The 17,936-nt window shown below is 33.1% G+C and overlaps 1 protein-coding gene across 2 annotated transcripts in view; it reads right to left on the bottom strand.

The window, feature by feature from the left end:
- EPC2 (enhancer of polycomb homolog 2) overlaps positions 1-17,936 on the bottom strand; it is a 97,448-nt gene that overhangs the window by 6,149 nt on the left and 73,363 nt on the right. Inside the window, exons 5-10 of one of the 2 annotated variants that reach the window (XM_010950258.3) lie at positions 15,517-15,665; positions 14,627-14,759; positions 12,273-12,464; positions 9,210-9,299; positions 7,803-7,948; positions 7,350-7,693 (exon numbers count right to left, since the gene is read on the bottom strand). In XM_010950258.3, coding sequence (XP_010948560.1) covers positions 7,350-7,693; positions 7,803-7,948; positions 9,210-9,299; positions 12,273-12,464; positions 14,627-14,759; positions 15,517-15,665 — 1,054 coding nt within the window. The remainder of the gene's footprint in view (positions 1-7,349; positions 7,694-7,802; positions 7,949-9,209; positions 9,300-12,272; positions 12,465-14,626; positions 14,760-15,516; positions 15,666-17,936) is intronic. The other variant, XM_010950259.3, reaches the window with a different exon arrangement.

Here is a 17,936-nt window from a genome sequence, read left to right as displayed (position 1 = left end):
TCTATAGAAGTCAGTTTATTATCAGAGTCACAAAACATTAAATCACATCAGAATATATATACTACTTGAGTAATTTTACTCTACTTTTCTTTATTGCTTTTTTCCCTGTCTCCTAATGATTTCACTCAATCAACAAGTATTTACTATCTATTATGATGAAAAGCACTGCATTAAGAGTTAAGAGTGAATACAGGGGTAAAATAAAGAAGAGTGTCGCTGCTATAAAGTCCTACAGTGTGGCTGGGAAGAAAAGATACATGTTAAGAAATACCAGCTAATATGAGTCAACTTTTAAATATAATTGAGCAATCTAACCAATATTTCCTAAAGGAGTCTAGACAGAAGACTACACCCTCAACCAAGGTTACTTAACCAACCCCTGCCAAGTTTTCCGTTTAGCAGGATCACAAAATAGAAATTTAAAAAAAATTTTTTGATGGTAAATTAGGCATACAAGAAGTTATGCACAATATAGCTCATTTTGTACGTAAAAGGAGTTAGGTCCCAGGGATGGATAGAGTTTCAGATATGGCATCATTTCTGTTCTGCAATGTTATCATTAAAATTAGTACTGGACTATCTTGGAAAAATAGTTCTTAGATAGACAGCAGTTTTATTTTTAGAAGATTAAAAAACCTGGGCCTATGACAGTGCTTACTCTACAATTTTAATATTACCTGTATTTCTGAAGTACACATTAGTTATGTTACTGAATTACAAACAAAATCAAATGTCTTTCTCTGCACATGTTACATTCACTGCAAGTGTTCTATTTGTAAATGAAAAAAATTTAATTCTAAATTTAAAATCTTCAAAATCAAATGAAAATGTGAAGTATTCATGAATTTCCAGCTGTCTGAAAACCTTGGGAAAGAGATGAAAAAGTTTATTAGATACAAAGGCAGGAAGGAAAAGTCTTAAGTTAAACCCAAATAAATCTGTTCAAGCCCTATGTGTAAAAACAGTGTACCAATTCAGAAGAAATGAACTTGGAATCTGGTGTTAGTATGATCTACTCTCTCAAATCCCGCGTTACGTTTGTCCGGAGCTAAGGTTTATGTTGCAATGAAAAGGTGAGAATTATAGTGGTTAATTTTAAGTGAGGAATAAACCAAATGAAGAAAATATACTTTCAAGCAGCTGTTTCAAAACTGATAAAGAAATGAGAATGAGAATCTTTTCTTTCCCCAAAATCTTTAAGTCATACAACCATAAAAATCTTTTATAAGAATAAAGTATACACATAAATTACTAGAAAGAACAGAACACTTTTTTAATAAAAAATTACTTTTGCTTAGTAGTCCATGGCTGACAAAGTGTTGCCAACTGGAGCTGTTCTACTTGCCTTTAAGAACAGATGATCATTTATCAAAATATTAAAAGGGGATACTAATAAAATTTCCTTTGGGGGGATGTCTTACTGCCCTGTCTTGTTGAAACCATTAGTTTGTTCAGGAACCCTATCCTTTTCGCCATTAGAAAACTCCTAAAAATAAACTCAGAAAATCCCAACCAAGATTCAATTGAAATTATTCACATTAATGGTCAAGTTTTGCCCAACCTTTCAAAACTTAGGCTTACTCTGATACCAAAATTCTCATACCTGATCCTGCTACTAGTTGAAAACCACTGATGTAAGCTTAATTTAATTCCAAAATACAGATATGCTTAAAATATGACATTTTTTTTTCCTTTTACCCCTCACCTCAAGCTGCGGCATGTTAGAGTCATTCTTGACATCTAGTTCTTTTTTTACTATGAGGTGTTTTGTGCTTGAAAAAATCTTATGTTTCCTGTTCAGAATTTTCTAGAGCATTGTTTAGTATTATTTTAACTCAAGTGGTAAGAAATGTATAGTTTTAATGACACACACGCAGTACTGAATTACCATCCTCAGGGTCGACTTTACTGGTAGATGGAGGATGATAAAGTGGTTGAAAGCACCTCCTCCACTAATTATTTTTCCCTTCATAAATCACTGAAACACATTCATAAGAAATTTATTTCTTACATTGACTTTGAGTCACCAAGAGGAAAGCATTGAAATATGTCAGGAAAAGGTACTGTTACAGAATGATGAAATGTCTTTAGGAACAAGACACAGGACAGGGGCCCAGCTTTGGGTGTGTGGCAGCGGCATAAAGAGGAAGTGGGAAGGTATGAAAAGAGAAACCTTATCTGTTTCTCCTGCACAGGGCCAAGCCAAGTTCTTTCCACTAGTTGCTCTTAAAAAGTTCTAACTTGCAAGTAAAATTCATTCTGGTCACAAATCTACCATATACCACACCTCCAAGTCCTGTCAGTTTAGAAGTAACTACAATCTGTTTTGTGAAGGTGGCATTATTTCTCTATTCCAGATAGATAGGAAGTGTTCCTTTCCCTAAGCACAAAGTTTTCAAGTTTTTTCCTGGGTAACACATTCTAGTAGGCCTAATACAGAATTTTCCCTTTTACATATGCCAATGTGTCATTCTGCACATTAGTAACATATGTGCATTTCTAAATATTTTGTGTATATAACTGACAGTCTGTTTTTCACTAAAGCCCCTAATCTTTCTGGCCATCCTTATATCCAGCTCTTTACCTATCTTGGGTTTATCAGCCTGCTTTATTCTTCATATGAATCCATGCACCTTTTCTTAAAATACCTGTCACCATCCTTAGAATGTTGATTCTATCTTCAAAGATCCTAGGAATCCCTCATGTCATCCTTTACCTTTCAAGTACATGGTTCTTATAAGAAGGTCTGCTCGGTTGACCCCTTATCACTCTTCTCCTCATAATCTGACAGCGATCCATCAAAAACATACTCTAGGTATCTCCATTAGATTTTACACTGGTGTACTGATTCTGAAGCCCTAGATCACTGTTTCTTAAACCTGGGCCCACAGAGAATGTATTCTTGTGTGTGAAATCTTTACAAGTTATTTGTTAACCTTGTCTTGTTGTTTCACTGACAAACTAATACAAAGAAAAATCTAATAGAAATACATTCTGGATTTTCTGGATGACCACATCATAAGAGAACACAAACATATGATTTTTGTGCTTATACTTGCTGCCTTTAAAAAATAATCTTGTAAAGTTTAATGTAGTATTTCTCAAGGTGGGCTAAGATGATGTATTCTTGAGAAGCAATGACTTTTTAAAAACACTAGCCTAGAGCAAGTTTTTGTAGCTTAATGAAGAAAATCTAATGTGGTAGTAGAGATTACCGAAAAGTCAAAATGAATATATTATTCAGCACTTCTTTATCTACCAGGTAGGTTTTTGTTACAAAAGTTTTAATATATATTTTGTTGAAGAAATACTGACTATATGCATTTTTGCTTGTTTTAAAAGACAGCTCTAGGGCTACATGGAGGGGAGAAGGAGATCCTATTTTAAACCTTCCAGGTCATGGCAAGGAATCAGGTAAAAGTTTACATAAATCCACTGGGGCTACTCTGAGGACAATCTTCCAACTTTTGAAAGTTGGCATTACCTGTCCAGGACTATACACATCCTATAATGCAATTAATGAATAAACTACAGAACTGTGAGGTAATGAGGGTGAAGATGGGAGGTGAGGTGGGGGTGAGAGGGATGAGGAATGAGGAACAAATGAGATGTGAAGATAAAGAAAACAGACTAAAGATCCATTTAAATTTGACATCCAAGCTCAACAGTTACAACTGAAATTTCAGTATTATTTCCTTTAGCAGTCAAACTAAAATCTTACAATTCATGAAGCCTGAACCCATTTCTCAGCTTTGAAAGTGACACTAACTGAAAAAATAAATCCTTGTGAGTACCTCAGCTAGTTGTTATAAAGTAGTTTTACCTATCTTAAAACTTTTATGCTTGAAACACTTTATGTCAATTTAAGAAAGAACCGGAAAAGAAACTGGAAAAATTAAAAACCAGGAATTTCTCTCGGAAAATTGTCCAAAATGGTGTGATTTTACAAACTGATAATATTAAGATATTTGAAGCTAGTCAAAAGCTTCAGCAAAAGCTGGTAGTATCTATTCAGTACACTAAGACAAATGAGAGAAGAAAGAAACATGTTAGCTTGCAACCATGCATTAGTGTAAACCAAGATTAAATATAAATTAATCCTGCCCTTCAAGTCTGAACAAGCAAAGCTACTTTTAGATGTGAAGCTTTTTTTTTTTTGAGGCCTGGATTTAGGAGCAGCATCTCAGGAGAGTAAAAAATACTGCAATTTCAACTGGCTGAAAACTTCATCATCTATTTACATAAAGAATGTAATATTTGCCATATATAAGCCATGTATAAGCTCCTTGATGATAAGGATTACTGTCTCATAAAAGTCCGCAACTTTTAAAAACACTTAACATAGTGCTTTGCATGTATTACGTCCTATATAATTATGTATGAAATTAATTTTCCTTGGTTATCTACTTGCCATGTTCAGCACATCTATCTTTCCTTTCCACTGCTTCTATTCTTTGGGAATAGGTTTTCAATGAAGAAAACATACTTTTATTTAATAGTTAACAAGATGTGTCTCTCTGCTTTAAAATGAAGTCTTCAGTTTTAGTTTTTACTAATACCTAGGACATACATACACTTCAATTTGTTTTTCCTTTAAGTCCATTCAAGTATGATACTGAAAATAATAATTTGAAAATATTCAGGACACAGCAATTATGACTTGAAGAACGTTAAGTGGGTTATTAACAACCTAAAAGAAAATTCTTTGCCATCGATCCTCAATTTAAGTTTTTTTTAAAGAACTAAGAAACTTGTGATATAAGTAAGTATTACTGTCAAGCATATCAGGTTTCTAAATAGCTCAAACCCCTTATTTGCTGGGATTTCCCAGCTGTGAAACAGAAAATTCAGTACTTATATTTTGTCTAGCTCAGTGACACTCTCTGCCAGGTAAAAATACGGTCCTATATCAGTCCTGTTACTCTTAAAGATACGCATGCTCTCCTGACCAAGTCTACTAAGAATAAGCAGAAGGAAAAAGAGTTCAAGACACACGGATTAAAATAAACCAAACATCTGAGGATTCAATCCCTTTCTATGTGATCATCAAATATAAGAATAAAACTTTCTAAAAATCCCTACATCCTTCTCTTTAGGTAGTAAAGGAGTTTCTATCAGTATTTGCTGAACTATAACTGAATCCATTTAAAAATTATCCAGAACTGAGAAACTATATAATGAGTATAAATGATACAGATGGGTAGTTAAAACTGCCCCAGCTTTTTGTTTGTTTACAAAAATGCTGTTAAAAGACTTGTTTCATTATGTATTTATACACTAAGCCTAATATTTTGAAACAAAAGAAATTTGTTAAAAAACCCCAAAAAACCGAAACACCTTGGGGCCTCAATAACTAGAGGGTCAGTTAGCAGAGAAAAAACAAAACAAAAAACAAACAAACAAAAAAAAACTTCAAACAAAATACTCCAGTAACAAATAATTAAATATATATTTGAAAGACTTGATTCCAAAACATTGATTTTAATGTACCTTAGTTGTTGCTTAAGCCTTAAAATGTTTCAAGGGTGAAAGAAATGGTATGATACTAAGTTGAGACATAACACCATTATATAACGTAAGACAGGAAAAACTACACAGACCAAAAACACTGCACTATTTTTTTCTGATGGCAAGGGAAAGGCAAAAATAAGTCTATGATGTTAGCATCTCATATTTGTGATTTAAGTTCCCTGAAAAGCGCATGCATGCCTAAAATAATTCTTTAAATGCCTATTCTAGGCTGACGTATGGTAGTGTCCTAAAACTCTGGAGCTGATTTATGGACTTATTTACATTACATTCTGAATCAATACAAATAGTTTTGATGATACAATAACATGAGCAACATATATATATTTTCTGGAAAAGAGTCAAGTCAAATAGATCTGGAGTGTATCAGGAATGTATAGTAGAAAGCTGCAACTATCTGGCCGTGTTCAAGTAGAGAAGGAACATATTAAAATTACTTTTTGGTTAGGACATTCATTAGCAGAGAAAAAAATCTATGGTCAAATCTAATTATAAATGCCTATATATGATAAGTTTTTAAACTCCCTTTTTGGCAAAAATTATTGTGAGTAATTTTTGGTAACAGAATTCCAGTTAAGTTAAATAATTTGAACAATGTCTTAGAGTTGGCTGAAATAAAGATTTGACCTAATATCAACTTCTTACCGACTATTTTTAGTTTTCTAAAATCCTGCCACCTCAACTCATATTAGGTATTCATCCATTTCAGCTTCAAAAGCTCATTATACTCACAGACTCATGAACTTTATATAATGGGATGCCATTTTCCTTACCTAAATTCGTTTAGAAGAAAATTAACCAACTAATTTGGAGAAATGACATGCCAAACTTCCAATTATTCAAATAAATCCACTTTTCCATTATAACCTTTAAATAGATAAATGTCTAAGTCAAGTCTGAAAATAAACAGTTCAGTAACTAAAAAAGACTGAATACTAATGAGACTAAATTTCAAGCTAAGATGATTTGAAATCACTTTGAGAAGTTTAACATAGTAATTTTGCATACTAAAAATGCACCATCCAAGAAATAAATGTGTTTTACAGAAAGAGCATCAACAGTATAAGTCAAGTCACATCCAGCTTTTGTCTCTGGACACCATGAAATTATTTGCAATGTATACATTATAAAGATATTTATAACGTATACATACTTGTATACATATGATAAAAAGAAGACTACATAAGAAAACAAATCAAAATTATGTTTTAGATTCTCTAGTTATTATGCATTATTACAATGTCTATATCATAAAAATATTAAATTAATAAGTATAATACCTCCTAAAATGAATAAACTTTCCAATCTTAATTAGAAAGGTAAGTTATCAGACCAAAATTACAACTATTTGTAAGGAACCTCTTTAAAAATCATTTTTCAGAAAGAAAGATTTCAATGGTACTGTCGAGGAGCAATGCTTAAATGCGAAGTTAATACAATAAAATGAACATTTTCTTTAACAACTGGAGACAGTATAGTGCTATGATCTACTGGTAGCAGCTTACAATCACTTTGCCCAGAGGGAATTTCCTCTGCATTCTGCCTACACATTCACCGTATCAGGTACACACATTCAAAATACATGTCAGTGAGTGGTTTTATAGGTATCAGTGAGGACACTGTGGTTAAAACGTGAACCACAATAATAGGGTTTAAGTTCTTAGGTTGGAAAAAAAATGTAGTAGGTTAAGATAAAATTCCTTTCCTCAGTAGGATCATAAAAATAAACCTTCAAAATTCACCCTGAGAGTCTTTTTAGAAGATAATGAAAATTAAGGAGAAGAACAGCAGGATACATTTTTAACAAAGTGACAGCTTACCTGATATGCCGTTCTTGCTGGTGTTTAGTAAAGCTACAGATGCTGCAGAAACTCTTTTATTGTTCACAGTCTGCCCTGGTTTTCTTGAGGTACATTCTTCACTATCACTGTCCTGTAAGTTTAGCAGCCTTGGCTGGAAACACTGTAGTCGACATGATCTGATATTGCTTAATATTTCAGAAAGGGACAGTCTATTTTCACAATGTTTACTGGAAGCATTGGTCCGAGAGAAATTAGAAGAAAAGTTTATAGTTTGGGAAGCGCTTGAAAAACCATTCAGCATTTCAGGGTCTATCTGTTTCAGGACTGGGTCATGTTCTGTGGATATCCGGTCCATTATGACCCTGAAAAGCAATATAAAGACAAACATTACCTACAAGAATTTAATAACATTTTCCCTACATGTTCCCTTCTAGCTTGTAAACAAAAAACAGGTCAAAACAAATAGTTTACCTTCCACCTCTGCCAATTCGCCTCCTTGCAAATCCAATACATCTTCTTGGGACTGTGAGTGTCGTAAGGCAATGCCTGTATCTCAACTTATCCAAATCTGCCAATTCTGAATTTTCAAATGAATGGTTAGCTTGGTCCAAACGAGGCTGCAAAAAAAAAAAAAACCAAAAAACCAAAAAAACCCTCATGGACTGAATCTGAAATGAAGAAGTTAAATCATGATAAAAACAAAGTAACTACAGCACTAGCAGAACAATTGAAATTCAGATATTAAACTGCAAAATTGAGGTTTAAATAGTAACCAGGTAAAATTTTATAAAATTAACTCAAAAGTTCACTCACCAAATAACTCAAACTAAATTTAGTTTATGACTACAAATACACTTAGAATATATTATATTTTAAAAGAAAAGTATCTTTAAAGAATAATAAGGCTTTTAACATTTATACAGAAAAGTAGAGATAATGAAATTAGTAACTTATAGACTTCCTACTGAGATAAACTAGAAGGAAATTTTTTGGATTAAAAACTGCACTTCAAGAAACCGCACATGGGTCAAGTTGACACTTCCTCTTTACTTTTAAGAATACACAGTCCATTTCTTTGCCTTCCCATTTCCTCTATCATTCTATTTTTTGGTCTTACCACTTCTGTCCCCTTTCATAGTAATTTTCCCTTTTCCTCAAAAGCATTAACTCATTTTCTCACCTCTCCTACTTTAAACACAAACACCGCCCCCCCCGAAAAAGTTGTTAAGTGTATGTGTTTACCATAATGAATAAGACAACCAGTCTCCAAAAGCCATATAATGAAAGCCATCCTCATTACCCTATCATTACCTCATCTGAAACCTCAGGTTTGGGAGCGAGGGTCATTCTTTGATATAATGCTGCACCAAAACTTGACTTAATAGCACAGAGCACTTTCTAAGTGTGTTAAAAAGTTATGAGTATAATCATTTGACAAAACAGTGCCGTGAGGGAAGTTTAAAAGTGACTTCTTTATGTTTGATGCTTACTGGGCATGTATGTACAAAATGGGCTTGCTCAACAGTAAATTTCAGTAAACACTCATCAGCTATCAAGGGTTCAGTTAGAGATTCTGGGCTCACCTAACGCTAGCAATGACATCGTGAGCAGTTTTCATAACTGCTGAAGCTATGGTTAAAGTCCAAAGTGAAACTATATTTCTAAAATATAAATAATTATCAATTTCCAAATAAATGATTCTGATGTCCTTTGAAAGGACGCAGTACCTTTGAGCATCTTTTACTGGTATCTGCATAGGGGATATTAAATAAAAAATGCTGATGTACTTCTCATTTTTAGATCAACACTAAGTCACCTTGACAGGAGTTACCTGTTAATTCCAGTTCACAAAAGCAACACAAAAAATAAAGGTCTTACAGCATAATACTGGCATCCTGCCCGCCTCCTGAAAGCGCAGGGACCATCAGGATCATTTTCTTCTTCGGGTTCTGATACTGGGGACGGTACCTAGAAAAAGAGGCATGAGGCATTCCTTAGGAGTTATCAAAAGTCAACAGATCGATCTTTGTAAGGTCTAAATTAGAATCTGATCACAAACAGTGAATCACTCCTACATTACATACAGCAGGCAGCTAATTCCCCCAAACATTTAAAAATTAGCAAAAATTTTCTATGGTCAAAAATAATTATTTTTAATGGATTAGTTCCTGCAGGTAAGTTCACATGGTATTGCTTATTTCTGAACATGTAAGTGCTATAGACTTAAAAAGAATTAGTACAGGTTTCATATATCCCACTTATATTTTGTAAACATTGTATGTGGCCATAATAGTTTGTAATGACAGTTATACATCACCTATAGGTCAGTGCATTTTTATACAGTAACTTTACATCTCTATAATAAAGCCAAAATCTAAGAAGTAAAAAAGGTTTATGGAGAGCCTCCCATCCCCCAAAGCCGTAAGGGTCATACATTTCGCTCAAAAAGGAGTCTCTCATTTCCCTATTCATTTTTAAAAATCGCTTTTTAAACTTAGCATATCAGAAGCAAAAAATCAGAAGAGGAAAGAGGACCTGCTAAAAGGGAAGCAGACAGGCTGCAGAGAGAAGTGATCAGCCCACATCCTGACAGCAAAAGAATCAAGACTTTCAAAAAGCTGTCACATATTAAAAGGCATTCTGTCTAGGACCAAGCAATACCAGGCCAAAAATCCCTGTGTATCTGAGCGGACCGCTAGGGCAGCACTGATACATTATAGCAAACTTTATAAACATTATCAAAACAGATTAAATGAAATACAAATATACTCTGAAATCACAGGGAAATAATATGGTTTACATAAATTTCTACCCTTGATGGTTATTAAAAAAAAAGTTTTGGAGCTTAAGTTTCAGTTGTCTCGCACTTTCACTTTGGAGTACATCTCTTTTTCTGACAACACTGGCTCAATCATATTTACTTGCAAATTTTTGAACCTCAAAAGTCCCTCTCTTCCTGTTTTGAGAGGAAAAATGCTTTCTCCACATTACTTCCAAACTGTGGTAATTACCACTGAACAGGAGTTTCAATATACCTCCACCAACCCCACAGGGGAGACACAGAAACAGTAAGCTGGGGCTGATCTTTCTTCCTGGGGAACCAAACCCCAAACCTGAAATTTGAAAGGAAATCCTAAATGTGAATTTTACACTTTAGTTTTTTTACAAATCAGCTACCTCTTCTATAATACACACAGGAAGTGTCACAAACAAAGTCTCAGAAATTCTTTGGATAAGTATTCTTTGCACCCCTGACCTCTATTCCCTAGGAATGGATTCCAGGATTTAGTCTGAGACAGAAGAAAGAGCTGGTGTTACGAGAATCAGAAGCGTGATCAAGAAGAGTTAGGGTTTTTATTCTGCTCTGCTGCAAATCAGTTGGAGAAGTCAGGTTAAAAGGTTTGTTCTCCTAAGGCTCCCTATTCCTTTGTTCTTGTTTATTGGACAAAAAAGAAGCATATGATTACTTTAATTATCCTTTTAGCGATAAAATCCTGATTTTGTAAGAGTTATATTCTAAATAGCTGCCTCACCGACTACTGTCCAACTACAGGTACATGTTTACTTACAATTTAGCAACAGGGGGATGCCATTATAAAAACTGATGTCAAAGACCTGGTACAAGAACTCAGAGGAACCTAAAATTTCAAAATCCAATTTTCATGTGGGAATGGGGAGTACATGAATAAATTTAAGGATTTAGAAAAGAAATGAAGCTCTCTTAATACACGAGGAATACATGACTAGTATGCTGAGTGTACCCAACTCTCAAGGCCAATGGACTGATTCCCACATTAAGGGAAAAGTTTCTCTAGGACGTAGTATCCCTTGCGTCATTCTTAAAGCGCTGGGAATATACAGCAAAACTTTACTGGCTCTCATTAATACCACCAATATAAGGCTATTATACATGCATTTATCTGACCATGTCATTCCTTATTTAAAATTCCTGAAGCATTTCCTAGAATGTATAATGCAGATACAGGCCATCTGCTATCTGGCTACTACACCAGACATCACCCTGTTCACCCTGCTTCCCCTTTGTGCTTTATGTTCCAGCAATGCCAAACTGCTACCAGTTTCTATGCATTTGTTACAATGTATATGAATGCTAAAATATCTGGGGTAGAAAAACTAAATCACTGAAAAGAAGAGTAAAAATAATAAAATCAGCCAAAGTGAATACATTTTATATAAACTCTGGATCTTAAATAGCTACAACAACGAAGTGTTTCATAAACTATCTTGCTTCCAAACATGTCATGTTGGTTTAAAAACATTTTCTAAAGCAAAGTCAGATGTTAAAATATGACAAAGCTCATTTGTTAATTCTCTTTGCCTATACCATATGGAAAACAAAAAAGGAGGGTGTTGCTAGACCAAGTGCTAAACAATACATATTTTTTGCTATAAAACTGTTGCAGTATAAACCAGAGTTATTTTCACAAGTTAAAACTTGAACTAGTTCTAAACCTTCTTTAGAATCAAACAGTTTACTGCTAAACAAAGTAACAAAATTTACATTAAAAGTTGTAAAATACAATGCTGGTGGAATGTGGTAAAAAGGGAATTATTGTTGGTGAATATTTACAATTATGTATTAAATGTCTTAAAATATTTACAATCTTTAGTTCAGTAATTCTATTTCTAATAATCTATGTTAAATATGGAGGGAAGAGGTAGAGATGCTTATTTTTATAAAAGGGAAAACTGAAAACCACCTAAATGCTCCACCATAGAATAAACTCTATCCAACTGATGGAAAAATAACAGAAAGCAAATACCACTTCAGTAACTACATAAATAATATGGAAGATGTTTATGTCATAACATTAGATGAAGAAAGCAAGAGTCAAACTCTAAGATGTTAATTATGTTTTAAAATATAGCAACATAAAAGACTAGAAGAGAATGTCTTTAAAATAGTTTTAAAACAAGCACCTGTGGAAATTCATCTTCATCTGAGCTGTGAAAGTCATATTGCTTAATGTCACTCTTATTGATCACAGGCAATGTCTCAGGAGTGGGTTGCTGAGAAGTTATCAAAGCCTCTGCTTTAGGCTTCTTTGGGTACTTCTTCTTTTGACGAACCACATCAGAAGCCTCTTCTTTCAAAGACAAATGATGCGGATGCTGTTTACATGACGATTTTTCCCCCAAAAGGAAAAAATGAAAATCATTTTAGAAATCACAAAAAACTATACTGGTCTTTGAAAAACATACATTTTTACCCAGGAGGTGATTTTATTTTATGGCTTTAATATGCAAAAATTATTACGTGATCATAAACTGAAAAATGTTTTGCTTTTGCAAATTATAATGAGAAATAATCGTGGCACTTAAATTTGCTTTTCATATTGTTATTAATACTTAAACTAAGATGTTGGTGCTTTTTAAAAACTGCTCTATTATTATGTAATCCAGCATTTTAAAATTATTTAAATTCAATTTTAATTTTATTTAAATCTACTGTACTAATGATGAAAATTAGTAACTATTTTTATTTTTAAAATGACTTCAACTAGATTATAAATTCATTAATTCATTTCTATGCTTATTTCCAATTTTTAAAAATGTCTATGTGTGTGTGGGATAATTTTTTTGAAAAAAATAAGCTTATTAACTAGAAAAAAAATTTCACTTTTTAGAATGAACAATTATGCCTCAGCTGAACAATACTGTTCTCAAGTACCCCAGAGTTTTTGTGGTGGCACATGAGAGGCCTTTTGGCAAAGAGACTGACTGATGCGGTGGGTTTCTAGCTCCCATCTCTCCTCAGCAGGGCAGCTTTGTTCTATCTGTTCTAATATACCAGAATTCCTTTTAATAAACACGGACCTACTACTTTAAAAAGTTTGAAAATGACTGTTCTAAGCACCAAAGTACAAGCACTATGAAAGTTACACATTTCTCCATGTATCCCAGATTTCTGTTAAAACTACTTTAGGGTCAAAAATGGCACACATGATGAAAATGTTGCTTAAATGTCAAGTTACTTGGTGAGATATAAATGGTTTCATATAATGGGTGTAGTTATGACATCAAAAAGAAACCTACAGCTTCTAACAAACTACCTGTATTTAAGGTAGGATGTATGACAAAGTAAATGTAGTTCTCTATGTGAAATGGAGTAGAACAATGGATGAAACCATATTTCTAAAATTAGTATATAAACAGGGTGAGTGTTTAATCTTAGAGATGATCTAAAATAAGAGTCAATATATAATAAAGGTTGATTTTGTAATTTGGGGGTTGAGATTTTCATGTCTACCAATAATATACCTAGGAAAAGCATTGATTTATTAAAAAATGGATTTAAAAAATCTTACAAAATGACATTTATTGCGTTGTTCGTGGCTACAGAAGCAAGTGTGACTTAAAGGGAATCAGGTACATGGGCTAAATGCCTGTGATTAATAAGAAAGAACTTTGGTGTTTGAATTGACATGAGTTGAATAATGAAGGAGTCTTCTTGCTCCGCATTCTTCTGTGACCTTTAGGAATAAACCCGTGAAAAATGAAGATTGTATACATTTTTAAAAGATGAATTTTCCACAAACACCCTAAGTCACTTTTAAAATCCTGCTACATAGTAGAGGTCTATTGTCTAAATTCTTAGTCAATCCCTGTTTCTTTTTTAAACCTAAGCTCCTTAAAGATTTTATTAACTTTTGTATATCTCAACTGAATACTTTAATGTACCAAGTGAATAATGACTATAATTCTTCAGACTAAGAAACTAAAGTAATCACAAGTTTTCATGAGCTTGGCTCTTTATTAGGAAGAAACTGTGATCTAGAAGTTATAGGACTTTTTCAAATCATGAAAGATAGCAACTGACAAATGTTGGTTTTGGCAATGGTGATGACGGTAAGAATTTTCAATAGTCTCAATGAAGAACATTTTAATTTTAGATTTTGATGTCTGCCACTATGATGCAGGATTTGCTAAGGCTAGTGATAATAACTAAGCTTTAATTACCCTTATTCTCTAGGGAGCAGAAAGCTTAGTTGAAAGCACATGGTCCTTGGTGTTTGACCTGGACTGAAACCTTGAATCTGCCACTCAATACATGATCTGGAAGTCACACAGAGGTAAAATCTATCTTAAAGGGTTGTTATAAGGATTAATGAATCAATATGTATGTAAAAATTCCTGACAAAGTGCTTGACAAAAAGAAAGAACTCATTACATGTTAATAACTTTCTTCCTTAGCCAAACTATTATAAGACAACTGCAGAAACCAATTGTCTGCTCAGAATTACCATACACACTTCTCCCCAGAAGATATTCACCTTAGTTTTACATTCTTGGACTTTGTGATGATTTCCATTATGAAGAGTTGCTGGAGTGGCATATAACTCTTTTTCTGATCTGTTGATTTTCACTTCATTAAGGATTTCACCACCATAGTCTCCCAAATGATATCTTGAAAAGGAAATAATATATAACAAAATGTTACAGTTTAAAAATGAAAAAGACCACTGATACTTCACTTAACTGGAACACAGCTAATCAAATAGAATCAACAATTAATCAGATTATTGAGAGAAAACTTACAAGAATAAAGAAACTCATGTTTAGGATTTAGAAAAATGAAATAAACACCCCCCTCCCCACCAAATCTCTAAGGTACACAGAAGATGAAGATTTCTCATATATTTTATATTTTCAAGCAATGGGAAATGATGTTTAGAATGCTTACCTCAGGAAACATAAAATTTTGTTTGGTTTAGCACAGTCTATTTAATTAAGTATTAAAAGGATTATTACACATCAGAAAACATATTTTCAAAAGGCACTGAAATAATTATTTCCTAACTAATCAGAAAATAAAATCAATTAAACATTGATTTCTCTCAAATGTTATTTAACAGAAACTTTAATACAGAGAATTGGACAAAATGATCTCTGAGTTCTTATCTAAATACAATTCAATGATTCTGCCAAAAAAAAAAAAAAAAGATAAGTATAATAGAGGATCTATACTACACAAAGAAGTGTCCCCTAAATTTGCAACCCAAATTGATAACTTAATCTGATTTTAAAAACCTAGTAATCACAACTTAAAAAAATGTACATTTTGTTCAAGAATTAATTTCAATTGTTTAAAGCTTAAATTTGGTTATATTTTGCCCATCATTTGACTAAAGCTGTTACTGCTAGGTAATAGAAGCAATGTTACCTTTTTTCCACAACTTCTAAGGTTAAGTGCAATAATTCTCGTTTTGTTTTTTCTCTTCTCTTAATCATTTCCAAAATTGTTATGGCTCTACTAAACTCTCGTCTCAGTTTCAACATCTTTTCATAAGAGGCTTCATCATTCTTACGATTCTATTGAAAATAACAAGTTTAGAAGAATAAACAATCCAATTGTCAACATTTCCAGACTCATGCAACAAAATCTTAGATTCAGATTCATTCTATAAAAGCCAAATGTTAAAAAAAAATCTAAACAGCAACTACATAAGAGAATCTATTTAACTCTGAAAATAAAAGTAACAGCAAATAGCTCAATAAATAGAAAAAATGCTGACAGCTGTTGAAAAAACAGAATGACAGAAGGGATAATTCCAATGTAAACAAATTTTTAAAAGTCTGCTTGAAACAAACCTACTCTATCAGAAAATGTAATCTTTTCATAATGTTACAAGGTAATTTCCAATGATAGAAACAGTTCTGTCAAATCAAGGTTGCCTAAAAATAGCCAAAATGAGTCTTTATCCATCCAGCTCTATAAACTGGGGGCTGAAAGGTTCAAAATACTAACTACAGTGTAAACATTCACAATGACAAGCCAAGCTTTACCTCAGAAAATCAAATATAAAACTGAATATGGGATATAAAGGAGCTCAAGGAATGGGATTATCATGCTTCAATCTATTAACACCTCACTGCAGAGCAGAAAAGATATCTAGTGAAAATTCTGAATTTCACCAGTTCTTACTTTGAAGTGTAAGAAGTAACTTGAACAAACACAAGTAAAAGTCCTACTGACCAGAAGGCTCAGTTGTAATTAGCAGCATCTATTAGCGTATAAAAGTTACTATTCATATAAAATATTTTGTTCACTCAGACACAGAATATTTATATTAGACATGGAACTAGTTGTTTAAAAATAGACTTCTACCATCTCTCATTCTGTATGTCCAGAGAGACTGCACTTAAGCAAGCTTTCCATCCTCAACTTTATTTAATGCAATATGACATTAGAAAGAACCCAAAGAAAGCCAGGTTTCATACTGGAGGATTATTGAGGAAAAAAAAGAAACTTGACAAATATTCAAAGTTTTACTTTATTCTCTTGTGTAATCTATATTTGAAAATTAATCATTACTTAGAAAACATTACCTAAACTAAGTCCCATTAAAGTAGTGCATACTGAATATTAAAAAACGCTATAGTAATAAATCATCCTTTTATCTTATCCAAAGGAAATTACTATTTTTTTCCTCTTTCAGTACTGTGACAAAAGGCAAAATTTAAAGCATGGTTTTAAGTTTAAAAAAAAAATTTTTTTTTTGGTAAACAGGCAGCAATAATACCTTCCAACTGAAAACACCAAATTAACATTACTAAGAGCAAATATTACAAGTGCCCACTCTGTGCAGGGTACTGCACATGTTTTCCCTATTCTCAAAAGGCTTAAAGTCTAACAAGAATGAGAGACATACAGATTCAAAAGATAAATAACAATACAAGGCTATATGCCAGCTGAACCAAAAGTGCACCAGAACCTTTTAAAGCTGCCCCCTTCTTCACTAAGTGTTCCTCTTGGACTACATGCTTCTACACTTTCCTACCCATTCATTTCCTGTTCTCTTTAGGCCCAAATAACTAACCCATCCTAACTTTTCTTTTCCCCAGTCCTGCCCTTTCAGCTCTGCTTTTTTTTTTAACCTTTTATTTTGAAATAATTTCAAGTTTACAAAAATGGTATAAAGAATTCCTATATGTTATCCAGATTCCCCAAAGGTTAACATTTTACATTTGTTTTATGTATCCATCTTTATGTATGTGTGTATGTATGTATACATTGTTATGGACTGAATGTCTGCATCCCCTGAAAATTCTTATGTTGAAATCGTAACCACCCTCAACCCCCACTAAATATTATAGTATTTGGAGGTGAGGCCTTTGGGAGGTGATTAGGTCATGAGGGTGGAGTCCACATGAATGGATTAGGGCCCTTATAAAAGAGACCCCAGAGTGCTCTTCTGTCCCTTTTGCCATGTGAGGACACAGCAAGATGATCATCTATGAAACAGGAAGTGGGCCCTCAACAGACACCAGATCTGATGGTACCTGGATCTTGGACTTCTCAACCTCCAGAACTGAGAAATAAACGTTGTTTAAATTGTCCAGTTCTTATATTTTTGTTACAACAGCTCTAATGGACTAAGACACATATACATGTATGTATAGAAACATATACGCACATATATAAATTAGCAGGAGTGTTTTAAAAATTTTTCAAGAAAAGTTGAAGATATAATGCCCTTTTATCCCCTAAACACGTTAATGTGTATTTTCTAAAAACAATGATATGCTCTTATACAATCATGGTACCACTACTGAAATCAGGAAATTAACACTGATAAAATA

Source organism: Camelus bactrianus, chromosome 5 (genome assembly GCF_048773025.1).
Source record: "Camelus bactrianus isolate YW-2024 breed Bactrian camel chromosome 5, ASM4877302v1, whole genome shotgun sequence".
Taxonomy (NCBI): Eukaryota; Metazoa; Chordata; class Mammalia; order Artiodactyla; family Camelidae; genus Camelus; species Camelus bactrianus.
The sequence above is the reverse complement of the archived record's forward strand: the minus strand, read 5'-3'. Positions and strand labels throughout refer to the sequence as shown.